This window comes from Nomascus leucogenys, chromosome 18 (genome assembly GCF_006542625.1).
Source record: "Nomascus leucogenys isolate Asia chromosome 18, Asia_NLE_v1, whole genome shotgun sequence".
Classification (NCBI taxonomy): Eukaryota; Metazoa; Chordata; class Mammalia; order Primates; family Hylobatidae; genus Nomascus; species Nomascus leucogenys.
Window position 1 is genome coordinate 76,019,965 of NC_044398.1, and position 27,383 is coordinate 76,047,347.

At 40.9% G+C, this 27,383-nt stretch overlaps 1 protein-coding gene across 3 annotated transcripts in view; it reads left to right on the forward strand.

Moving 5' to 3' along the window:
• Nucleotides 1–27,383, forward strand: part of NLN (neurolysin) — a 105,130-nt gene that overhangs the window by 72,028 nt on the left and 5,719 nt on the right. For 2 of the 3 annotated variants that reach the window (XM_003265992.4, XM_030798208.1), the window contains 4 exons: nt 1,102–1,303; nt 18,077–18,263; nt 18,599–18,727; nt 20,713–20,849. In XM_003265992.4, coding sequence (XP_003266040.1) covers nt 1,102–1,303; nt 18,077–18,263; nt 18,599–18,727; nt 20,713–20,849 — 655 coding nt within the window. The remainder of the gene's footprint in view (nt 1–1,101; nt 1,304–18,076; nt 18,264–18,598; nt 18,728–20,712; nt 20,850–27,383) is intronic. The other variant, XM_030798207.1, reaches the window with a different exon arrangement.

Here is a 27,383-nt window from a genome sequence, read left to right on the forward strand (position 1 = left end):
GAGTTTAAGACCAGCTTGGCCAACATGGTGAAACCCCATCTCTACTAAAAATACAAAAATTAGCTGGGCATGGTGGCAGGCACTTGTAGTCCCAGCTACTCTAGAGGCTGAGGCAGGAGAATCATTTGAACCCAGGAGGTGGAGGTTATAGTGAGCCAGGATCTTCCCACCGCACTCCAGCCTGGGCAACAGAGCGAGACTCCATCTCAAAACAACAGAACAAAATTAACCAACATGGTGTCGCATACCTGTAATATCAGCTACTCGGGAGGCAGAGGCAGGAGAATTCCTTGAACCTTGGAGGTAGAGGTTGCAGTGAGCTGAGATCATGCCACTGCACTCCAGCCTGGATGACAGAACAAGACTCTGTCTCAAAGAAAAAAAAAAAAAAAGACCAGGTACTATTAGTCTTCTGAGCAAAAGAAAAGGGGGAAAGGACACATACTCCCAGAATGAAGTCTGATAGCTTTTGGAGAATGAAGTCTAATAGCTTTTGGAAAGACCACACAGATACGACACTGTACAAGAATAGTCTAATTGATAGTATAATTTATGCATTTTCCCAGGCTAACTAAAAGCATTCTGTTTCAAAAAGGCCTGTCTAGTTTATAAAAGAAGCTTATTTAATTGTGATTACTGATTCTTTCCTCCTCAAATAAAAGGAAAAACCTTATCATCTGAAATTCAGTTTTTTATTCCGATTTTAATGAAAAGGCTGCCTAGTGAGTCAAACTGTATCTTTTATTTCAAATGTGTGTTTCAGCATTGTTTAGTGTTTAATAATCCCAACTTTGAAAAAAAAAAAGTAGAACCTCATTAAAATAAATTGGACATTCTGCTGTCAGTGTGACATGCATTCTTCATTCTTACCTCGAGATTTTTCAATAAAAGAAACTTGGGAGCTCACACAGAATGTTAGTGGAGTTGTTTGTTTAGCTTTAGTTTTTCCATTTTAGCAAAATGACCTACTTTCTAAAAGTAAATTAATGTTTAAAAGCATCTCTGGTAACAGATATGGCTTAATAACTGAAAGAGGCCATGCCAGTGTAGTTGCTAGAGGAGAATTTTCCTATCTTGCCAACGCGTGTTTCTGGCTCCTAGGGAAGGAAAATACAATCATGCGGCCTGCTTCGGTCTCCAGCCTGGCTGCCTTCTGCCTGATGGAAGCCGGATGATGGCAGTGGCTGCCCTCGTGGTGAACTTCTCACAGCCAGTGGCAGGTCGTCCCTCTCTCCTGAGACACGACGAGGTGAGGACTTACTTCCATGAGTTTGGTCATGTGATGCATCAGATTTGTGCACAGGTGAGTTTTTTTTTCCCCCCAGTAAACCTGCCAATTAGTTTTTTTAGAAAACTTTTTGACTCCTGTCAGGTTTCTGCTCCTAACATGTTTTTTCAGAAGCTGAATGTGTTCAAGAATTTTATAGGCCTTCTGCAAAACCCAAATTTTCTTTATCCTGTCCTCTTTCACAGCATATTTTTACTTGGACGTTCATCTACCAGTGAAAGAGGTTTGTTGAATAACAGCCTATGGAAAAAGAATAAGACTATCTGTAAGGAAAGGTTACAAATACTTTGCTTTTTCCTTTTAATATTTTTCTATAGGAATTTGATATAAATTTCTCAGAAAAACTGTGCTGTAATCTGTCTCTTCTGCTTATCAATGCTTTGTTTACTTTAGTGATTTTTCAATCCTCTTAGACCGATTACTCATTTTTAAATAATAATTTTGTAACATTTCCCTTTACTAACTTCAAATTAAAATCATAGATAATATAGTATAACCATGCCAAGAATTTGCCAGAGTGGAGGTGTATGTGTGCAGTAGATTAAAACTGATTTTTTTATTTCTGAAAATAAAAAGTACATTTATTCTCAACTTTGTAATACAATCCATTTAATTAGGCCCAGACTATTCTAGCATAAACCATATGAACTTGCTAACCTTTAACCATTATTAACATATGAAAATGACTAGTTCAGCAATTCACCATAATAGTTGAAATATACTGTTATTGGCTGGGCATGGTGGCTCATGCCTGTAATCCCAGCACTTTGGGAGGCCAAGGTGGAAGGATCGCTTGGGTCTAGGAGTTTGAGAACAGCCTGGGCAACATGGTAAAACAAACAAAAATATAAAAATTATCCAGGCATGGCGGTATGTGCCTGTGGTCCCAGCTACTTGGGAGGCTGAGGGGAAAGGATCATTTGAGTCCAGGAGGTTGAGGTTGTAGCGAGCCATGATTGTGCCACTGCACTCCAGCCTGGGTGACAGAGCAAGACCTTGGCTTAAAAAAAAAAAGAAAACCACCCAAAAAACTGATAGTAACCGAAATGAAGGTACAGTTTTCCAAATTTGAAATCTCTGTATGTCTCTAAAGGTAGACTTAAAAAACAACAACAACAAAAACAAAAACATTTTTATTAGGATACTTTTAGATTCATAGAAAACTTGCAAAGATGATATAAGGATTGCCTGTATACCCCTCAGCCTCTCACCCCTACTTCTAACATCTTCCATTCCAATAGCACATTTGTCATAGCTAAGAAGCCAGCATTGATACAGTACTCTAGGCTGAACACCACAGTTTATTTGGATTTTACTAGTTTTCCTTAATGGTCTTTATACAGAGAATCTTTTTAAATCCGTACGGTGTCCTCACTGAATATAAATAGAAGAAATTTTTGTATTTTTCAAGTGATAATGCTTAGATATGACTATGCAGTAAGACATAATGAAGTATGCTGGAGGTTTGCACTGTATAGAAGTAAACCTGAACGGAGCAGCAGCAAGTGCAAACTGATTGAAGTGGTTTATGTTGTCAGCTCAAGTCCTAGAACAGTGCTGACAGTGGTGGCATGATGTTCCAAAATGATGAACACCTCCTGGGAAACTTCAAAAAAAGTAATCTCACTTCAGCTTACACAGTAGATCCTAGTACTTGTAGTCTTAGAAATTAAAATTGTGTAAAAAATGCTTCGCAAGGCTAGGCATGGCAGCTCACACCCACAACCCCAGCACTTTCGGAGGCCAAGGCCGGCAGATTGCCTGAGCTCAGGAGTTCAAGACCAGCAACATTGTGAAACCCATTGTCTACAAAAAATACAAAAATTAACTAGGCATGATGGCACACACCTGTAGTCCCAGCTACTCGGAAGGCTGAGGCAGGAGGATTGCCTGAGCCCAGGAGGTCGAGGCTGTGGTGAGCTGTGTTCGTGCCACTGCTCTCCAGCCTGGGTGAAAAAGTGAGACCCTGTCTCAAAAAAAAAATGCTTTGCAAAATTATTACGGTGGGGTTAGTTTCTCGGTTCAGTTACTGCTAGTTTTTTCAATTTATGTAAATAGTCCAGCAGAGGGTATGAATGACAGGCAAGATATGGAACAGTCTTTCTGTTGTCCTGACATGTGCAGAATCAGTCCTGTGCATCCAGCATCCCTGTATCCCAGAGTAGCCCTAATCATTGTAATAACCCAAAATGTACCCATTCATTTCCAAAATGCTTCTATCACCTTTGTTTAAAAACTGTTTGGTTCTTTCAACATTTTATCTTTAATCTGGTGCTTCCATGTTTTGTTTTAAAAAACAGGGGAGTAGTATATGAATATGTCCAGAGAAATGTCCTGATATGGCCATTTTTAATCTCTCTTTAATCCAAGGAAAATAAATCTTGCAGAATAATCTAACCTTTCTTTCTTACGTGTTTTTAAAATTTATTATCATAGCACTGACTGGACATGGTGGTTCATGCCTGTAATCCCAGCACTTTGGGAGGCTGAGGCAGGAGGATTGCTTGACCCCAGGAGTTCAAGACCAGGCTGGGCAACGTGGTGAAAACCCATCTCTACCAAAAATACAAAAAATTAGCTGGGTGTGGTAGTGTGGCTAGGCTTCGCAAGGCTAGGCATGGCAGCTCACACCCACAACCCCAGCACTTTGGGAGGCTGTAGTAGTCCCGGCTACTTGGGAGGCTGAAGGGGGAGGATGGTTTGAGCCTGGAAGGTGGAAGTTGCAGTGAGCCGAGAGTGTGCCATTGCACTCCAGCCTGGGCGATAGGGCCAGAGCCTGTCTCAAAAAATAAATAAAATAGGCCAGGCGTGGTGGCTCACACCTGTCATCCAAGCACTCTGGGAGCCCAGGCAGGCGGGTCACCTGAGGGCAGGAGTTCGAGACTAGCCTGGCCAACATGGCAAAACCCCGTCTCAACTAAAAATACAAAAATTAGCCAGGCGTAGTGGCACATGCCTGTAATCCCAGCTACTCAGGAGGCTGAGGCAGGAGAATTGCTTGAACCCAGGAGGCAGAAACTGCAGTGAACCAAGATCATGCCACTGCACTCCAGCCAGGGTGACAGCGTGAGACTCTGTCTCAAAATAAATAAATAAATACAGTCTATTATCATAGCACTAGGATCCCTGAAATATTTATTGTGTGGACCTTCTATCAGTGTCCACACTGTGGTTGACATTTCCTTTAATTAGGATAACTCCAGTTTACATTAAAAAAAAGTTTTTGTAATTTAGAAAAGTCAAAAATACTCTTCTTAATTTTAGACTTATGGTATATTACTTAAATTATCCAAAATCCAGTTATATGTTTATACATAGATTAATAATGACCTGCTTTTAAAATAGTGGATGCTCACATTTTTGGACCTGAGGACGCTATGAAAATCTGATTTATGCTGTGTGTACCTCTCGTAGAAAAATACACCTACAAATATGCGTGAAATTCCAAAAGGCTCACAGACCCTCGAAGCCCTCACCATAATGAATCACAAGTTAAGAACTCCTAAGTTATAGCAGTTTCCTTCTTATTTGGTGATTTCACAAGGAAGCATTTTGGTCTTTTAATCACATTTATTAAGATAATAGTGATCTTCAAATAGGGTTTTCAGTGCTCTTGATGCATGTTCTTTTTTCAGGCACAGCCCTCTTATCAACTTATTATCATATGCTTACCATGTATTTCGTCAGTTCTCCACAACTCATTCCATTGTTCCCATTATTTCTTACATTAATTGTGATCTTTTGAGATAGTCACTTTAGTACTAGAAAAATCTTTTCTTGGTACTCTGACATTTTAGAGCTGTCTGACTCGTGACTGAACTATTAATACATATATTGCATTCACCAGCTTAGTGTTTCTCTCTTGAAACAGTAGACATATTCAGTTCTTAAAGTTTTGCCTAAACTCATCCATGAGCACAAAGTGTGTCATACTGATGAATAATGTGTTGGTACAATTCGTTACTTGGTCATATCTTCATGAGATTATCTTTGTAAAATCTCTTCTTGTCTATTAATCCTTTCAGATAGCCTGTAATATTTTAAGAACTTTTAAGGTCATCACCAGTGATCACTACTTTTGTTTTTCATAGGCACCAATCCATATATTTGCAAATTTATAATTTCAAAGCCTTTTGTACTGACCTAAAATGGATGACAGTGAATACAGAGATTGACAACTTCTATGTTCACTAATACTTCTAGCTTACCTAAGAAATATATAGTGAATTAAAAATTTGCCATATGTATTCAGTACATTGGTTTTAAGAAATGGCAGCTCAGTGTTTGAGCTCTCCACTGTGGCAGTTGGCAGGTTTCATGACTAGAAGGGCTCGTTTGAGCTTGTCATCATAATATTTAAACATGTTGGCAAGAACATCCCGTTTTCAAACATGTAGATGCACTAGTTCAATATGTCTACTATCTCATCATTCAGGACATGAGTTTCACTCGTATTACGTTTACAGGGTAGGTAGGTAATTTTGAAGATAGCAATCAAGAGGTGATATCTGTAGTATCTGTTCCTGTTGCATGGCTTTATTGTGGTTTGAGCTGTCAGTAATCACTAGCCTTTGAACTTCTGTAGAATAGTAATGCCTCTTAGCCTCCATGGTGATGTCCGTGTTGTGTTGTACATTAAGAGCAGTGATGAATTTTGAACTGTAAAGATGTCGTTATTCTAAGGAAACACATCAGAATTACGCTAAAGGCTTCTTAATTAAACGTGAAAGGGATGGGCAGAAGAACTTCAAATTATGTGACTTGAAACACTAATTTGGTTGAAAACTAATAAATAAAGCAGCTTGTCTGCTCTAAATATTTGGATTAGATACTGCTGTAGATAAATGTACCCTGTATTAGTCAGTAAGGCACCCTGGTGTTATGACAAGAGCACTGGATCAAACATCATTTGTGTATCTGTGGACCTGGCTGTATGACTTGGGGAAAGTTATTTAAACTCTTTGAACCATCTCATTTTTCTTATTCAGAAAATGGGGACAACAGCAATTCTATGTACTTCCCTGGACGGTTGGGAGAATTAAACCAAGCAGTATGTGAAAAGGTATTTGGAAAAGCATAAGGAGCCATATGTACGTGAAGCATTCTTGAAACTATGCTTATGTATAATTCAACTATTTTGAGATCAATATACAACTCGAAACTAGAAAGGGGGTAAAAAAGACCATCTGCCATGAGACAATTTACTGCCATTTGAGGTTCAACAGAATTCACAAATGCTTACCTTCAATGGGTTTTGGGTGAAGATCTGTAGAAGGTGATTGGAAACCCTCACGTTTGTATTTGGTTCTGTTTTGTTTTCATGATTGCTGCCTACTTAGAAGTTTGATACCTGAAACAATAACAGAAAGAGCAGCTTAGAGTATTGGGAGTGATGGAGGATTAGCTGAAGAGCAATGTGGGTATATTTATCTCCAGTGTTAACCCCCAGGAAGTGAAAGACAAGCCAGGCTAGACCAACCAAGACCATACCTAGTCAGGCAGAATATGCAGGCTCAGAAGAAGATAGGCAGCTGAGACTTACTGAACATGTACCAGGTGCCAGGAAATATACACACTGCTTTACATTCATTCATTTTTATCTTCACAGTACGCTCTGAAGTAGGTGGGTACTGTTATTGTCCCCATTTTCCAAATGAAAAATCTGAGACATAGAAGGACCTGCCCAGGGTCCGATAGTCATGACCTAACTGCTCTACTTTATTGCGTATTTGCGCTCCCATTCCATGCACTGGAGACAGTACTATTCATGGTCTGAATTTGGTCTTCCAGATGTTTTGGATGTCTTCCATCCTGTTGGATGGACTTCCTTCTCCTAAGTTTATTAAATGACACTCTAATAATGTAGAATGAATGCAAATGTGGAATGAATGCATTTATTTATTTCTAGGTTTCCCTCTGTGTGAGTTGACCCTTGAGGTTTCAGTCCTAAAATGCAGTGAACTCCCTATCATCAACCTTGTGGCCTCTGCTGTCGCCCTGTCTCCCTAGCCCCAACTCCTGCACACTGTTTTAGATTGTGACTTCAACATCAGATGTAATTTCTTTCAAGATCTTCCTTTTGTTATTTTGTTTGCTTTTACATATACAAACAACACATACATGTGTAAATAAAATAAATGAAGTCATAAACCAAAATATGAATGTATTAACACATAATGTTTATTTGGGAATGTGCTTATTTCTTTCATTTGTTTAGTGTATTTTCTACATGTATTATTTTTTAAAAATCAAAATATTTTTTAAAGAGAGGGATGTTTAGTTTTTTGTTTGTTTTTGGAGACAGGGTCTCACTCTGTCACTCAGGCTGGAGTGCAGTGGCACAGTCATGGCTTACTGTAGCCTCCACCTCTCCAGGCTCAGTTGATCCTCCCACCTCAGCTTCCTAAGTAGCTGGGACCACAGGTGTGTACCACTACACCAGGGTAATTTTTGTATTTTTTGTAGAGATAGGGTTTCACCATGTTGCCCAGGCTGATCTTGAATTCCTGGGCTCAAGCAATCTGCCCACGTCTGCCTCCCAAAATGCTGGGATTACAGGCGTGAGCCACCATGCCCAGCCTATATAGTTATTTTAAGAAACAGAATTATTGACTATCTATGTGTCTGACATGTCATATTATCTATGGTAGAATGGGGTTGAACAGAAAGAAAAGTTATAGTATTTGAATGTTTAGAATTTAGCTTGAGGACATGACGTGCAACAAATAAAAAATTAAAAGCATAATATTAAGTAAAATAATAAAAGTAGAATTTTAAGTATTAAAAAAAGTAGAGAGGTGAGAGGTTGAGGTCAAGAATGATAACAAGAGAAAATATCTTTGAGTTGTTTAAGTTTGAATCTTCATACAGAAATATTCTCCCCAGGGTCTCATCCATTTCACAGATATTTATTGGACATCCTCTACTTTCTGTGCCGGATTTTGGAAATACAGTGGTGAATAAAGCATACTCTCTAGCATTTGAGTTTGAATAGTACCTTTATTTGTTTTCATCTTAAAAAGAAGCAGTTTAAATAAGATGTACCTGATCAGGAAGGTATAGCTAGTTTGGGAGCAAGCCTGTGAACTAAATATGCAGTATTCAAAACTTCCCCAAATTATGTTATTTCCTGGGTCCTTTAAATTATTACTATTATTTCCAGTGATCACTTGGTATGTGTGAAGTTAAAACTATGGCCTTTTAATCATCTGTTTATGGCAAAGTCTAGCAGATAGTGGTCACTTTTTAAAAAAAAATACCTTGCCTTGTTATATAAACTTCTCCATCATCCCTGGATTTAGGGATAGATTAGACAGGCCAGGATGTGGAATGACTACTAAGAAATCAATACTGGATCACCTCAGACAGTCAATGTCAGGTCTCCTGAGGCCTGTCCTTTTTCATGAGCACAATACACTTATTGATTTCAGCAACTGCCTTTTCTTTGAGTTGGGATTTGCTATCATGAAAATAACACTTAGTTGTGGCCATTAAAAGCAACTGGTCTCTTAATTAGAATAGTCACATGTAAGATTTAGGCCTTTAAATACAGCAAAAGCTCATAGGACTTCTGAAGCTTCAATTTATATGATTCTCCTCCTGTTCTTACTGCACTGTAGGAATTGCAAAGTTAATCTCTATAGCATCAAGTTATCTGTTGTAAAAATCTGAAAGAGTACATTTTAGACATCGTATTGTTTGTTTAAAAGATAGTAAAGAAAGCCGGGCATGGTGGCTCACACCTGTAATCCCAGCACTTTGGGAGGCAGAGGCGGGCAGATCACGAGGTCAGGAGATCGAGACCATCCTGGCTAATACAGTGAAACCCTGTCTCTACTAAAACTACAAAAAATTAGCTGGACATGGTGGCGGGCACCTGTAGTCCCAGCTACCCAGGAGGCAGGAGAATGGCATGAACCCAGGAGGCGGAGCTTGCAGTGAGCTGAGATTCCACCACTGCACTCCAGCCTGGATAGTGAAGAAAACTCTCTTATTTATTTATTTATTTATTTTGAGGCAGGGTCTCACTCTTCTGCCCAGGCTGGAGTGCAGTGGCGTGATGATGGCTCACTGCAGCCTCAGCCTCCACCTTCCAGGTTCAAGCGATCCTCCCATCTCAGACTCCTGAGTAGCTGAGACTACAGGAATGCGCCACCATGCCCAGCTAATTTTTTTGTAGTTTTTGTAGACGTGGGGTTTCACGATGTTGCCCAGGCTGATCTTGAACTCCTGAGCTCAAGCGATTCTCCTGCTTCTGCCTTTCAAAGTGCTGGAATTATAGGCATGAGCCACCGTGCCTGGCCAAAATCGTGTATTTAGACAACTGTCTTCCCTTCAAGAACTTCTAACCAAACAGGAATCTAAGTTTACATTGTTTTCTAGGCTTTTATTATCTAAATATTTCTTGCAGCAAAAAAATGCCCTAAAACTCTTTGAAGTGTCAGCTGCAAAAAATATTTGTTAATTGGATTATTTTGTGTGTTTTTTACTGCTTTATCTGGGAAATACATTAGCATCAATACTTATCATGGCCCATAAGCAACTATTACCAACACCTTCAAATTGTTTGCATTGATAACTATATGAAGTACTTTTTTAGGGTTCTTTGGATTATAGTTTAAAAACTGGGGAATGGTATTTGTTGGCTGGTCAACAGTGAGTAATGGTTCAGCACCCATGCTGTTTTGTATAAGATCCATCAGGCTGCTAGACTGTAAGTCTTACCCATGGTTTCTGTGTAGACATACACAGTGGCTGACTGTGCATTCCTTTCTCTTGAGAATTCGGTTGTTTGCTGGAAATTGAGCTTTCAAATTTTGTAGGTTCTTTGTCCTCCTTTTTTGAAAAATATTTAAATGATGTTGCCCAAAGGGCTCACAGAGAAACAGCATGACCAACTTTCGGGAAATTAGTAAGCAGTAGGGTTATTTTTAGCTTTTTCTCCTTACAAACATTTCCTTTTGTTCTGTAGAAGACATTGTTGATCTTTCATTCATTTGCTGTGCTCTCTCCCCAGCTACAAAATGGCTTTTGAATAGAATAAGCCCTCTCTTCTCTACTCTGCATGACGTTAACTGTGTTCTTATTTTATTCAATTTTTACTCTAGCTCATGAATTATTCATTTGTGTATGTTTTTTTCTGGACATTGAATCCTCCCCTACACACACAAACACCCACACACACATTTTTGTTGTCATTTGGGGTTGACTTCCTCCCTTATATGCAACTAATGACTGAAAAATCTTCATACAAACAGGATATACAAAGTCTGTATTTTTGTCAGTATATCATATGGTGGTGGCTGATGGTGTAATTTGGCCTTTATTTGCCATTAGTACCTATTTAAAAACCATCACCTTGAGAAAATTGTGCAGTAGTGTCATGGGATCCTTGAGGTGTCGCATCACCAGCCAGAAACCTCTGTGACCAGTGGTACCTTTGCCCAAGTTTTGCTTGGGCCCACTGGGCCCACTCAGCCTGGCAGGCTGCACTCAGCTCACATTACTGGCCTGGATCCCATGCCTGCCAAGGGTAAGTGGAGTGGCAAGGGGTGCATGAGTGAGCAAGCATGGGGTCCAGCCACTGCACACAGCCAGGCATGCTGGCTATGGTGATGCAAGCAGCTCCAGGTGCCAGCACAGGCCCTGGAGGCAAGGCTGCCTGCAAGGCTGCAGCTGGACCAGGCGTACCACAAGCAGCTTTCACAGCTGGCACTGGGGAACACAGTGGCACCCAGAAGCTTAGAGACGCTGGGAACCACATAGCCCCAAAGAAGGTATCACAGCCCTAGCTTGGGGAGCTCCTAGGTCTGGGTTCCTTGAAGCGCCACAACTCTTCTCTCCTTGTTGCCCACAGCATGGTGAGCAAGGGGCATGTTTCAGCCCTGTTTGTGTTACAGCCCTTTAGGCCCCACCATTTGGCAGGTCCCAAGTTCCTGTCCCGTGCCCAGGAAGAAGGAGGTATATGAACAAGTGGAGGGTGAGCAAGGCAAAGAGGAGCTTTACTGAGCAATAGAACAGCTCAGAGGAGACACACAGTGGGTAGCTCCTCTCCACAACGAGGGTGTCCCAATGTGAGTGTTCAGCTATCAGCAGAGAGTAGACCCTGGAGTGGGAAGCTCCTCTCCACAGGCAGGTCATCCCGTAGAGGGTTCAGCTCTCAGCAGAGAAGAGACCTTAGGGTGGGTAGCTCCTCTCCGCAGCTGGTTGTCCCACCGTCTTTTCAACTTTCAGCAGAGAGGAGACCCTGGGATATGTAGCTCCTCTCTACAGCTGATCATCCTGATGTCTGCTCAGCTGTCAGCAGAGAGGAGACCCTGGAGGGGGTAGCTCCTCTCTGCAGCTGGTTGTCCTGACATCAGCTCAAGTCTGGCTGAGTCCAGTGTTTTTATGGGCTTCAGAGGGGAAAACGTGCAGGCTGATTGGCTTATGGGTGGGCCCGGCAAAAGCACCATAAGTTCCCACTCTGGTCTGCAGGACTGGCAGCCTGGCCCCCAGGCTTCAGGCCTTCCCTGGCTTGAAGGTTGGGCTTCACCAGGGACCCACCCCTTTCTGCCCAGGAACCTGTCTGCCTGCTACCACTGTTTATGGTGCCCAGGCTGTTCATGCAGAGGGGCGCCTGCAGGCCAGTGCCAAGCCACGCTCAGTTCCCCCCTCAGCTTCCCTCCCATGCTCATCAGTGCCCAAAGTTCAGTAGGGGCTGAGGCAGCAAGGGGCTGGCATGTCAGTGCTGTCTTGAGCATATGCACACCTGACCAGGTTGTGACAGTGCCTGGGCTTGACCTCAGCTTTGCTCCAAGATCAGTGCAGGTGCCGCTAATGGGTGGGGGGAGCTTCCTGGGCCCCTGAGAGTGCAGAGATGCCTGGGTCCGCAGCCATGGCCGGGTAGCTGCAGCTACACCCAGGAGAGTGGGGCTCCTGCCTTCTCCCAGCCCCTAAGAGTACAGGGATGCCCAGGTCTGCATCTATGGCTTAGGCAACTGCAGCTGTGCCCAGGAAGGTAGGGCTCCTGCCGGCTCCTGGCCCCCAAGAGCACAGGCATACCCGGGTCAGCAGCCTCAGCTTGGGCAGCTGCAGCTATGCCCAGGAGGGTGAGGCTCTTGCCCTGCCAACTCAGAAGGGGGAAGGACTTCTGCCTGTTCCTGGCTCCTTCCAGCTCCATGGAGCACACAGCCCCAGCCGCGCTTCCCCCACTGCAGCCAAGATGGGCCACCACTGCCATCAGTAGTATTGCAGAATCGCAAATTCAGGATAGATGGTTACAAAGGCTGGTCTTTACACTTCAGCTTCATGTTTGATCTTTGAAAAATCTTCCAGTATAAAGAAGAAGTCAAATTTCTAAGGAAGCACACTGAAAACTCACTTTAACTCTTCACATAAAGGAGGGTTTGATATAAGACTTGTATTTTAGATCCCATCCAAGAGGATTTAGTCATTTTGTAATATCATTTAACTTTTTTTTCCATTTTACTCTAAGATATGGAGGCAGTTAGCATTTGTGGTTAAGATTGTGGGTTATGAAGTCAGACTGCCTGGTTTCAAATTGAAGTTACATCATTAATCTCTGTATGCCTTAGTGTCCTTATCTCAAAAAGAAAGGTAATAGTTACTTCATACAATTATTTTGGGATTTAAATCAGATAATCCATGGAAAGAGCCCATGATATAAGCACACCTCATTTTATTGTCCTTCACTTATTGTACTTCACAGATACTATGTTTTTTACAAATTGAAGGTTTATGTCAATCATGCTTTAAGCAAGTGTGTTAGTGCTGTTTTTCCAACAGCATGTGCTTACTTCATGTCTCTGTTCACATTTTGGGAGTCTCACAATATTTCAGACTTTTTTCTTTGTTTTTGATGGAGTCACACCCTGTTGCCCAGGTTAGAGTCCAGTGGTGCAGTCTCAGCTCACTGCAACCTCTGCCTCCCAAGTTCAAGCAGTCTTCTGTCTCAGCCTCCTAAATAGCTGGGATTACAGGCACATACCACCACACCCAGCTAATTTTTTTTTTTGTATTTTTAGTAGGCATGGGTTCACCGTGTGGGCCAGGCTGATCTGGAACTCCTGGCCTCAAATGATCTGCCTACCTAGGCCTCCTGAAGTTCTGGGATTACAGGTGTGAACTACCACACCTGGACAACTTTTTCATTGTTATTATATCTGTTATGGTGATCTGTGATCAGTGATTTCCTTTTTTATTAAATAGAGACAGGGTCTTGCCATGTTGCCCAGACAAGTCTGTCAGTGCTATTTTTCCAACAGAATGTGCTCACTTCATGTCTCTGTGTCACATTTTTGTAATTCTCACAGTATTACAAAATTTTCCATTATTACAGTATTACACAGACTTCTCCATTATTATTATATCTGTTATTGTGACCAGCAATCTTTGATATTACTATTGCAATTGTTTTGAGGCGCCACAAATCATGCTCTTTATAAGATAGCGAACTTAATTGATGAATGTTATATGTGTACTGACTGCTCCACGGCCATTTCCCATTTCTCACCCCCTCTTTTGGCCTCCTATGCTCTGAGACTCAACAATGTTGAAATTAGATTAGTCAATAACCCTACAATGACCTGTAAGTGTTCAAGTGAAAGGAAGAGTCATATAAGTCTTTTGCTTTAAATCAAAAGCTGGAAATTCTCAAGCTTCACGAGGGAGGCATGTTAAAAGATGAGATAGGCCTCTTGTACCAGTCAGTCAAGTTATGAAACAAAGGAAAAGTTCTCGAAAGTTCTTACAAGTGCTACTCCAATGAACACACAATAAGAAAGCAAAATAGACTTGTTGCTGATTGGAGAAAGTTTTAGTGGTCTGGATAGAAGATGACACCAGCTACAACATTCCCTTAAGACAAAGTCTAATCCAGAGCAAGACCCTGACTCCCATTCTATGAAGGCTGAGAGAAGTGAGGAAGCTGCAGAAGAAAAGTTGGAAGGTAGCAGAAGTTGGTTCATGAGGTTTAAAGAAAGAAACTGTTTCCATAACATAAAAGTGCAAGGTGAAGCAGCAATTGCTGATTTAGAAGCTGTGGCAAGTTATCCAGAAGATCTAGTTAAGATCATTGATGAAGGTGGCTACACTAAATGACAGATTTTCCACGTAGATGAAATAGCCTTCTATTGGAAGAAGATGCCATCTAGGACTTTCAGGAATGCTAGAGAGAAGATGTCAATGCCTGGCTTGAAAGCTTCAAAGGACAGGCCGACTCTCCTCTTAGGGGTTAATGCAGCTGGTGACTTGAAGTTGAAGGCAATGCTTATTTACCATTCTGAAAATTCTAGAGCCCTTAAGAATTACGCTGAATCCACTCTGCCTGTGCCCTATAAATGAAACAACAAAGCCTGGATGACAACACATCTGTTTACAGCATGGTTTACTGACTATTTTAAGCCACTGTTGAGATCTACTGCTCAAAAAAAAGATTCCTTTCAAAATATTACCGCTCCTTGACAAAGCATCTGGTCAGACAAGAGCTTGGATGGAGATGTTCAAGAAGATTATGTTGTTTTCATGCCTGCTAACACAACAGCCATTTTGCTGTCCATGGATCAAGGAGTAATTTCAACTTTCAAGTCTTATTATATGAGAAATACATTTCATAAGACTACAGCTGCCATATATAGTAATTTCTCTGAGGGATCTGGGCAAAGTACATTGACAACCTTCTGGAAAGGATTCACCATTCCAAATGCCATTAAGAACATGCATGATTCATGGGAAGAGATCAAAATGTCAACATTAACAGAAATTTGTAAGAAATTGATTTCAACCGTCATAGATGACTTTGAGGAAGGGGTTCAAGACCTCAGTGGAGGAAGGAGCTGCAGATATGGTAGAAACAGCAGGACAACTAAAATTAGAAGTGGAGCCTGAAGATGTGACTGAATTGCTGCAGTCTCATGATAAAACTTAAAAGAGATGAGGAGTTTCTTCTTAAGGATGAGCAACGGAAGTGACTTCTTGATATGCAATCTACTCCTGGTGAAGATGCTATGAATATCATTGAAATGACCACAAAGGATTTTAGAATATTACATAAACTTAGTTGGTAAAGCAGTGGCAGGTATTGAGACAATTGACTCCAATTTTGAAAGACATTCTATTGTGGGTGAAATGCTATCTAACAGCATCACATGCTACCAAGAATCTTTCATGAAAGGAAGAGTCAGTCCATTGATATGGCAAACTGCATCTTTGTCTTATTTTAGGAAAAGGCGGCTGGCTGCAGTGGCTGCCACCTGTAATCCCAGCACTCTGGGAGGCTGAGGCGGGTGGATCACCTGAGGTCAGGAGTTCTAGACCAGCCTGGCCAACATGGTGAAACCCCATCTCTTTTTGTATTTTGTAATAATACAAAAAGTAGCTGGGCATGGTGGTGCCCACCTGTAGTCCCAGCTACTAGGGAGGCTAAGGCGGGAGGATTGCTTGAACCCAGGAGGCGGAGGTTACAGTGAGCTTAGATCGTGCCACTGCACTCCAGCCTGGGCAACAGAGCAAGACCCCATCTCAAAAAAAAAAAAGAAAAGAAAAAAAGGAAATAAATTGCCACAGCCATGCCAACCTTCCATAATTACACCCTGATCAGTTAGCACCCTAATTATAACTACCAACATGATTGGTCAGCAGCCATCAACATTGATGGAGGCAAGACCCCCCACCAGCAAAAAGATTATAGCTTGCCAAAGGCTCAGATGATCATTAGCATTTTTTAACATATAAGGTATATACATTGTTTTTGTGGGTGTTTTGGGGTTTGATTTTTTTTTTTATTTTTTTGAGACAGAGTCTCACTCTGTTGCCCAGGCTGGAATGCAGTGGTGCTATCTTGGCTCACTGCAACCTCCACCTCCCAGGTTCAAGCAATTCTCCTGCCTCAGCCTCCTGAGTGGCTGGGATTGCAGGTGCCCGCCACCATGCCTGGCTAATTTTTGTATTTTTAGTAGAGACAGGGTTTCATCATGTTGGCCAGGCTGGCTCGAACTCCTGACCTCAGGTGATCACCAACCTCGGCCTCCCAGAGTGCTGGGATTACAGGCGTGAGTCACCGCACCCAGCCATGTACATTGTTTTTTAGACAATTCTTCTGAACAGTTAATAGACTAGAGTATAATGTAAATTTATAGACTTTTATCTGCACTGGGAAATCAAAAAGTTTGTGTGGCTTGCTTTATTGTGATATTCACGTCATTGCAGTGGTCTGGAACTAAACCCACACTATCTCTAAGGTATGCCTGTAATGCCTAACATAGGAAAGTCTCAACAGTTGTTAGCTATTATTATTGTATAAGATTGTTTTATTTATGATATAAGATGTAATCTTAGAATATCATATACTGTAATGAGACAAAATATTCAATTTCTGGGGACCCTTACCTCTTTCCCTGCAAGATTTTTTTTATTGGGATGTCCTTAGTAGAGGTGGCTTAATTCCACAACTAGTGAATTTAGTTATCCTTGCCCTTTTAATATTTGCATCTCTTCGTATCTAGAATCGGCACAATTATAATGAGAAATCAAGCAAAACATTTTTTTGCATAAAGAGAGGAAGGCAGAATGTGAGATGGCGTTGACATCTGTGCCTCTGCCCTGGGCCAAAAAGCAGAATGGGTATTTGCTGCTGATTTGGCACCCCATCTGCTGCCTTCTCTGGTGGTTACATGCCTCTTCCCTTTCCCCTCCGTTAGGAGCCCCAGGGATGATGAAGTCAGGGAGAGAAGGATGGAATGTAATGCATCAGAGGAGAAAAACAGGACAGAGGTTCAGTGAAAGACAACGGGATGAGGAGCCCCATTCTGCAGATGACCCAGTAGGATAAATGCTAAGTCTTCTCTGCCAATGGCAGTTTTACAAGTGTTTGAAGGACTGTGTGAAGGTTAAAAAACACTAGCCTGTTTTAGTGAATCTCTGTTTTTCTACTTGAGAGCTTTTCTGACGTCTGACTCAAGAATTTACTAAACTTGATTTCATTAAACTCTTTTTAAACCTCTTTTTTTTTTTAACTCTTAGCTCAGGCCTTCAGAATAAGTCCTTTATTTTTACCAGGAGTGCTCGAACTTTTGAATACATCCGTTGTTTCTCTTTTCCTATAGCATATAACTCATTCCAGTTGCCAATTAATTTACAAACCTAACTCCTACTAAAGCAGCTTCTTATTTTAAGGTAACATTGTCTACCCAATCTGAGAGGTAGAAATCTGACTTTCTACAAGATGGTAATCTTAGAACCACTCATTTAAAGTTTAAAATGCAAAGCATCGCACACTCAAAGTCTACAGTGTTGTGATTTAACTAATAAATTTTGGTTAAGACCTAAGTAGTTAAGCAATAGAGTGATGAGTGCCCCAGAAAGGCATGGATTGAGTAAACAAAAGTAAGCAATTGGAAGGAGGAGCTAGGGAGAAATTGCTTGTTTAATGGATCTCTTCATTTTTAATGGAAAATTTTTAAAATATTTCTGCTTTCAAAGCTTAAGGCTTGTTTTTAGCTTAGACTGATTGTATTTTTCAGTTATGATTTTCTGATGATTGTTCCAACTTTGTCTACAATTCAAAGGAATGAAATTACTACTGTAATGTAGAGTATTTGGGGGTTATTTTTCATACTGTTCAGATGCTGTGTTTCATTTTCACTTGACTATGAGGTTATTCTAACCCCTCATTCAAAGGGACAGTTGAGTCTGATTCTACCTTAAGTTTTCATGACTCTTAATAATTATTCATTGCATATGTACTTTTCATTCAGTTCTTTAAAAAAATTCTCTGTGTTTGCTTTCTAGACTGATTTTGCACGATTTAGTGGAACAAATGTGGAAACTGACTTTGTAGAGGTGCCATCGCAAATGCTTGAAAATTGGGTGTGGGACATCGATTCCCTCCGAAGATTGTCAAAACATTATAAAGACGGAAGGCCTATTTCAGATGATCTGCTTGAAAAACTTGTTGCTTCTAGGCTGGTCAACACAGGTATGACTTGTAATTTTAAAAAGGAAAATAAATTAGAATCTCTTAATGCAGAATTGCTGTCACCTTCTCCTGTAGAACTTATTTTCATTTTAAATGGTATCCCAACTGTGCTAGTATGAGGAGTGAAGAACATTAAATATATTGGAATAGGAAACCCTGGAATTTTGTCTGAGGCAAAAAACCACATCTCCTTTTAAATCTTAAGTAGAATGAGATGTCCTGCTCCCATTTTGTGAGTACTACTGGAATCTGTTTTTGGAATCTACAATCTTGTGATAATAGAACACACAGTTCTCTCTTCTTCAAAACATGCCCAAACATTCTTCTGTTATTAGGTCTTCTGACCCTGCGCCAGATTGTTTTGAGCAAAGTTGATCAGTCTCTTCATACCAGCACATCGCTGGATGCTGCAAGTGAATATGCCAAATACTGCTCAGAAATATTAGGAGTTGCAGCTACTCCAGGTATGTAACTACTATGAATTGAGTTCATTTCCCTGTGAAGCACAGGGCGTTCTAACACTGCAGGGGAGATGGAGTTTGTCAGACAGATTACCTAATTGTTTCTGATTTCTGTAATCAGGCCATGACTTTCAGATAAGCATACTATGTCCTTATGAGTTATCCCGTCCAAATGCGCTTGAAGGAAAGGTGGCTCCAGATCTGCAGCATTTTAGTGTAATCAGGCGTGAGCAGTTGGCCTCCGCCCCAGAGCTGGGAGAGCCATTCGCGTTGGCAGCACACTCTCAGCTCCTCCCTCCCTGTATGCATCATGACTTCCCTGTGTTTTTCAGGAAGAAATTGGCGGAAGGGAACTTCTTAATTTTTTTTTCCTTTGCATATGTATTTTGTTTATTTTTTCCATCCCCTCAAGCATTTATCCTTTGTGTTACATACAATCCACTTATACTCTTTTAGTTATTTTTAAATGTACAATTAAATTATTATTGACTATAGTCATCCTGTTACACTATGAAGAAGGAACATTTTTAGGCCTGGCATGGTGGCTCACACCTGTAATCCCAGCACTTTGGGAGGCTGAGGCAGGAAGATCACTTGAGCTCAGGAGTTCGAGACCAGCCTAGGCAACATGGCAAAACCCGTCTCTACCAAAAATACAAAAATTAGCCAGGTGTGGTGGTGTATGCCTATAGTCCTAGCTACCCAGGAGGCCAAGTTGAGAGGATCACCTGAGCCTGGGGAGGTTAAGCCTGCAGCGAGCCGTGATTGCACCACTGCACTCCAGCCTGGATGACACAGTGAGACCCTTCTCAAAAAAAATAAAGGGTATTTTGGGGGAGAAGCATGAACTTCACCTTGTTTCTGATTCTGAAATCAGTTAAAGCATTTGACTAGCATGTAGTTGGTAAGGTGGATTTTTTTTCACCAAGGAAATTGTTATTAAAATGAGTCAGCCACATTTATAGAGAGAATAAAGATAAGAATGGTCCGTTGAGTCATTCTAGGCTCCCCACATAGTAAGCCATAGTGCACCTTTGTGTCACAAGCCTTTGTGTCGCAATTACATTTTTAAATGTACAATTACATTAATCCTGTTATGCTATCAAGAAGGGGCATTTTTAGGCCTGGCATGGTGGCTCACGCCTATAATCCAGCATTTTGGGAGGCTGAGGCGGGAAGATCACTTGAGCTCAGGATTTTTGACAAAATCCTGTACAAAGTAGCCCTACAGGTAGATGAAATTGGTGAAAAGTTCTTTTTCAGGCTAGGCACAGTGGCTCACGCCTGTAATCCCAACACTTTGGGAGACCGAGGCAGGCAGATAGATCACTTGAGGTCAGAAGTTCGAGACCAGCCTCACCAAAATGGTGAAACCCTGTATCTACTAAAAATACGAAAATTAGCCGGCGTGGTGGCATACACCTGTAATCCCAGCTACTCAGGAGGCTGAGGCAGGAGAATCCCTTGAACCTGGGATGCTGAGGTTGAATTGAGCTGAGATCTCACCACTGTACTCCAGCTTGGGCGACACAGTGAGACTCTGTCTCAAAAAAAAAAAAAAAAGTTCTTTTTCAGTAATTATCAACCTAAAATAAGTGCAATTCTGAGACATTTTAGATATAAAGAGGTGTGGCAAAGAGTAGGGTTAATATTATTTTTCAAAACACATACATGTTTAAGGGATAAGAAAGGACTGATTTCAGTTCTAAAACACTGAGCTATCTGGTGGGTGTGGACAAAGCTGCTGAAACTATCGTTAGGCATTCCAGAGCTTGGGGCCGAAACCAGCTCTGAGGTTGAGCCATTGATAGATGTTTATAAACATCTTGGCCAAGAGGACACATCAGCCCAAGGAGTACTAGAGGTGAGATGATGTCATGCACTCTCTCCTCCCACAGCTGGGCTCCCCAGAAGGAAACCTTAGCTAGCTATAAACCTGATCGTTAACATTTGCTATCACATTGATTGAAATGTATCTTTTTTTAAAGGCACAAATATGCCAGCTACCTTTGGACATTTGGCAGGGGGATACGATGGCCAGTATTATGGATATCTTTGGAGTGAAGTATTTTCCATGGATATGTTTTACAGCTGTTTTAAAAAAGAAGGGATAATGAATCCGGAGGTATAGTATTATTTTTCTCCTTTTATTAATTTTTTAGTTGCTCCCTCCCCTTTAACTCCTAGTGTAAAATATTGATCACACCTAGATTTTACTGTAAGAGGCTTGGTAACAGCTTTTACCTCTGAGGCCTTGCATCTTTCAAATCATCATACATCATTAAGTTGCAGTATACAAGTGATTAATTCTACAGCTTGAAAAAAACTAGTATATTTTCTTGCTTATTAACATTCCAATATATTACATAATTAAAAATTCAAAGCTTTGTTTATGGATTTGAGAATCTATAGCTGCTAGTTTTGGCATGTACCATACAACGTTTTCGTTTTATAGGAGGTTGGGAAAGAAAGGTAAACTCCTTCCTGATGTAAATGGTTTCCCTGTGTTTTGGTATTCTCTACACACTTTGTGCACTTTCTGTGGGAGACGCCCTTTTTCTGTGGCTGTCATGCCCCACCCACTACATAGTTTGTGACCTTTGTCACAAAGTTGCTTCATTAACCTGAGCCATTACTTTCTGTGTGCAGTGAATTGACTGCCAGGTAGCTGCCAGACAAACCTTCCTGATTTACAGCCCCCAATCTCCATTCTCATTGAAGTCTCATCCATCAGATTATTTCCAAGGCTGATGCATTTTCCAGTGTATGTTTTTAAATTGTTTGATTCAGAACTTAGAAGAACAAATTATCAAAATCAGGCTGTCTGTGCTTATTTCAACCAATTGATTTGTTCTCCAAATTTTTTTTCTAGATTGCATAGTACCTTATACATATGTATTGAAATACATTGATGTGATTTAGATCACCATTCCCTCCCCATCTTCCTCCTGAAATAACACCTCCAAGGTACCCATGCTTCATTATTTTGAAGCATTTCATCTCCTGTCCCACCCCACCCAATCTGTTAAGTCCTTGTAATTCTTTTTCCATTACCTGGCCAACCCATTTACAAAGGTCAACTGCTGACTATTGTTCTCACAGACATACCTGCTCCTGCATGACCTTCAACCAGGACCCATCCCTTAATGCCTCCACCATAGAGATGGTGCCCTTAGGATTCAAAGTGTTCTGGGGAAGATTGTATGACTCCACTGACATGCCCAACTGCAAAGTCATGCTCTCTAGCCTGAACTGGACCCCAGTGTTCTCTGTGGTCCAACTCCATTCCCCTTATTGATTTCCCTCCAAGTCCCCACCACCTCTCTCCTCTGTCAGCAGATGATCTCTCCTCTTTATTAAGAAAATTAAGATCATTGAAGCTGGCTGCAGTGGCTCACATCTGTAATCCCAGAGCTTTGGGAGGCTGAGGTGGGAGGATTGCTCGAGTCCAGGAATTTGAGACCAACCTATTCGATATAGCAAGACCTCGTTTCTACAAAAAATAAACAAAATTAGCCAGGTGTGGTGGTAGAAGCCTATAGCCCCAGCTACTCTGGAAGCTGAGATGGGAGAGTTGCTTGAGCCCAGGAGAGGTGGAAGCTGCAGTGAGCCGAGATCATGCCACTACACTCCAGCCTGAATGACAGAGTGAGACTCTATCTCAAAAAAAAAAAAAAAAAAAAAAAATCATTGAGAATGAGTACCTTCATCTTTCTTTCTGTGTACTTCAATACTTGTCTTATTTTCTCCTGTCTCAGAGGAGATGTCTCTAGCTCCGAGAGTTCCTGGTAAGAGTTCCTGGTTTGCTGTCTTGGAAAAAAAACTTGCTACTGACTCTGATAACCCCAAACAGTGCTACTACTCTGTTCTTTTCACAGCCTAATTTCTTGGTATAAGAAGTCTTTGCAAACCTCTCTTTCCTTGCTTTTGCCCCAGCCAACAGAATTGGAAAGTTACCCTTCCTCCGTAGTTACCACTGATGACCCAGTTACCAACTCCAAAGGCCCTTGTCCTTCTTCTTTACTTCCTGCTTCTTGTTATTCCTCTCTCTGTTCACAGCCCTCAGCTGGGCAATCAAACCCTTTTTTACTTCCCAGTACTCCCTGTCAGACAAGTTTATGTGTTCCCTTAGGTCTCTCCACCTTCACAAATTTATTCGTTCTATTTCGTTCACCTGAAATATATGCCTCCTTCATCTGTGCATCTCAAAAATTCCAGCATTCTTAAAGGTCTCACTCACATAACCACATGTTCAAGAAGTCTTTGAGATTATCCAAAACCAAAAGTGATCTTTACATCCTTTGAACATACGAGTGGACTTGGAGGAGTGGACTAAGCCTTCCCCATCACCTCCTCAGTGCTGCCACTATGTGACCACATACCCAGTACCTTCTCTCATTACCTTTTCTCTTCTCTTTTGGAGAACTGTCCCCTAAAATAAATAGAAATTAAAAATCCAAAGATAAAAATAAAAAATGAAAAATAGACTAGTTTTTAAAGAAAAAAGACAAAAAAAAAGTGGTCTTGGGCATGGAAGAAGGGCTTCAATAAGCTTTTACTATGTCTGGAATATTTAATGTAACTATTATCAATGAAAAAACATCATATTATAAAATATTTTATACCATATAATACAAATGTTGATTTTAAAGTGTGTTTTAAAAAAAAAGCACTTCAAAATGTCAATGATTATCTTTGGGGATAAGTTTATGAGTGATTATTAATTTTGTCTGTACTTTTCCTAGAGCTTTTCCTTATTTTTACATAGTACATAGATTATTTTAGAAGCCAGAAACAATGTTTCAAAGAGAAAAAAGTCTAACTAGGTAAAGGTACAATTATGACGTCTTACTGGCAATCATTGGTGAGGCTTCCTGGCATAAGTGTACACTGCCTCTCCCAGCCAAGATTCGCCATCACCTCCTCTGTGCGTGCCCTTATGTGACCATATACCCAGAACCCTCTATCATTACCTTTTCTCTTCCAGCTGTCAAGGTAGCAGCCAGATTACTGATCCCTGTGGTTCCAAGGAACTTGCAAGTGTAATAGAAGCAATTCCTGCATTATCTTCTCTATACCTCCTCTTATTCTCAGGCTTCACAGTTTGGCAGGCAGCCATACTACTCTTATTTAGACAAAGGTGCTGGGTTGAACTTAGAGAAAGCATCATCCCAACAACTTGGAGTTAAAACTTGTGATGTTAAAAACAATTTTCAGTGTTACTAAAATTCTGGATTCAGCAGTGCTGTGTATTATTAGATGTCTTGTGCCATAAGGCTGGTGTTAATTCCTTCCTTTACACTTTTTCCTTTCCTTTCAAATGCTCTGAGTATCATGGCACTTCCTGATCCTCTGCTGTCACAGCAATAATGGACGTGGCTCCAAAAGCCAAGAATCCCTTGGCCCCTCACCCTCACACCCTTTGCAGATACCAAAAGATGATTTTTAAACAACTGTGTTATTCCCTCATACAATACAACAACAATACAACAATACTATTTGGGGTTTTTTGTTGGTTTGGGGGGGGGGGTGTTCTTTAAAAAAAAACACAAGTATTTGCTCTAAAATAAGACTTGCCTTACAAAATACAGGTACCCAGTTATTAAAAATTAATGCTTTGGGAAAACAATCCTAGTCTCCAAAAAACTTAGATCATTATTATAGCTATGTGTGATGAAGAGAAAAACAAATTCTTTTGTTGTCCCAAAGCATTAATTTTTAGTAACTGGGTACTTGTATTTTGTAAGGTGAGTGTTACTTTAGAGCAAACATTTGTTTTAAAAAGAAAAGAGGAAGAAGAACTCCCCCCACAAAAACAATGTATACCACAGAATATAGTGCAGCCAAGAAAAAGAACAAGATCTGAACCCAGAAGGCAGAGGTTGCAGTGAGCCGAGATTGCACCATTGCACTTCAGCGTGGGCAACAAGAGTGAAACTAATCTCAAAAAAAAAAAAAAAAGAACAAGATCATGTCCTTTGTAGGGACATGGGTGGAGCTGGAGGCCATTACCCTTAGCAAACTAACACAGGAATCAAAAACCAAATACCTCATGTTCTCACTTACAAGTGGGAGCTAAGTGATGCGAACACATGGACACGTAGAGGAGAACAGCACACACTGGGGCCTTTTGGAGAAGGTGAAGGATGGGAGGAAGGAGAGGATCAGGGAAAATAACTAATTGGTACTAGCTTTAATACCTGGATAATGAAATAATCTGTACAGCAAACCCGCGTGACACAAGTTTACCTATGTAACAAACCTGTACTCATACCCCTGAACTTAAAAAAAAAAAAAGAAACAAAAAAATACTTCTTCAGACCAGTACACCATATATTACTTATTTTGTGCCACAACCACAGAGTGTTATTAGCCAACACTGAGAAAGATGGCATTACCTTGAGTTGTTCCAGACTCTGTGCATTTGCTCTAGTTTCACATGTCAGTGAGTGGTGGCATCAGACACATAGACAGGATAAAAATATGAATTTTTATAGTATAAAGGAATACTTCATTTGATCTGAAGTCATGGGACTCAGAGCAATCAAAATATATCCTTTGTTGTCTCACCCTCCCTAATGTGTGTATGGGTCATTTTGAGAAGCTAGCGGGATGGCCCTTCAAAGCATCAGTGCCTTCTATTGTTAGTCCCCAGGCACTAGAGAGGCTGGGAGCTGAGAAACCACATGTTGTTGACGTTATTGGTTATGCAATAGAGAAGACTGTGTCCAGGCCTTCCTTCTCTCTGTAACCTCCTGCCATCCTACAAACCCCAGGGTCTGCTCTGGGGACCATTTCAGATCTTGGCAAGCAGAACTATAGAAAGTAGCAGTAGAATATTTTAGGGTATAGTTTTCATTCTGTTTTGAGGGCCTCTATCAAAGTATAATAACTGGCTGCTTACCTATAATAGCCTAAAACTTTGCTACCTCTGGTTTTATCTGTAGTTTTTCAAATATTGTTCTTCATAGTAAATAGACGTCACATCTTAACTGTTTGATTACTTTGTTATATATTACCTAAAGTACTTTTTTCTCAGTGAACATGAAGTTGTCTCATTGTCAGACATACTTTTCACTTTTCTAACTGTTCTGTTAAATAATTACGGAATGGAACTGCTTGGGATTAATGCTTTTCCAGGAAGCTCTCGAAGGTCTTTAAGGTCACCAAATGTGAATTCAGAATCCAGCAGCTAATCATAGGTTGAAATAATGGGGGCATTTTAACCAAGGCCATTTCTTTTTATAAGGCAACTTCATTGTGGGAACATTTTCTAAGAGGTAATAGACATTGTGAATTCAAAGGCAATTATATTGTTAAGCTACTATTATCTTCCTCCTCTTTTGCATTTGAAGAAATTGCTAAGCTTTGTTTCTTCCATCAGAGGAGGAGAAATACGAACAAGTATCACTTCTGAAAGAAATACTGAGAAAGTCAAGAGAGTTAAGTGTAACCATACTTCAGTCTATAATGCCATAAGGAGGGAGCTACATCTTACACACAATAAAGCCACAGAAACATGAAGAGTCTTGGTTAAACATGACAAAGAACCACTTGATAGAGAATCTATAATATAAAGCTAAAGATCCCAGTGCTTGAAACAGCATCTTAGGCCCAATTCTTCCTGTAATGTGTTGCTAAAAAAGAATATGAAATTTCCTCTCCAGAAGGTTTTTACAAATGGCTTTAATTCTCTTCTCTGTCTCAGCTCTCCTGATGTACCACCCAACAGCTGATTTTTCCTATAACTGAACCTTTTCTAGTAGCCTCAGGTTTTGCCTGACTTGAGGGACAAAGGAAGGAATTCGAATTGATTTCCAACCTACTTCTTGAATATTTACAAGGCCAGGCCTTCTAAATCTTGAATCCCAACCAGCTGGAAGCAGTTCATCTTCCTTTGTGCTCTTACAGCCCTTCTTTGTTTGCTTTTAGCACCCCAATAATCTGCCTGGTTAGTGTTCTATTTCTTTATCTTCCCTGATAGATCATAAGACTCTTGTAAAAGGAACTATTTTATTCAGCGTTGGGTTCCCTTCTCTGCTTCACAACTATTTAATTTAATTACTGTTTTACATATTTGTGCCTCTTTGGACCTGACTGATGGTTTTCTCCATCCGCTTCCACTTCTCTACTCCCCCATACATACTCCTACCCAGCGTGTTTTTTCCTTTGGATCTCCTCGCTCCCCATAAATAAAAGTTTACCCTTCTATCCTCACAAATCAGTAAGGTTTCCAGAAGGCCCCTTCTAATCAGGCAACAATTCCTACTACTATTCTTGTCTCCATCTCTCTATCAGCACCAGTTTTGTTCTCTCCCTCCTTTGTTGTTGTCAAAGCAATTCTTTTTTTAATTTTTGTCCATTCAGGATCTCCCCACCCTCACAGAAAACAAAGGGTGTGCTCTTGGGAGGGAGTTATGGACTATGGAAGGAGAGGTTTCAAAGTCCAGCTTTACAGCAGGCTGGTGAGCTTGTCAGGTGCCTGATCGTCATCACCCGTCCTTGGCTGGTCGCTCTCTGCCCTGATGACTGTCGCTCAGTGTAGGAAGGAGACAGCTCTGGCTGCACTCCCCAGAGTCATCCATGCTGGGAAGGACGGAGGAGGGGTGGAAAGTTAGTGAGAGCCTGCATGTGCTGCTGCAGAGATGCCCAAGATAGC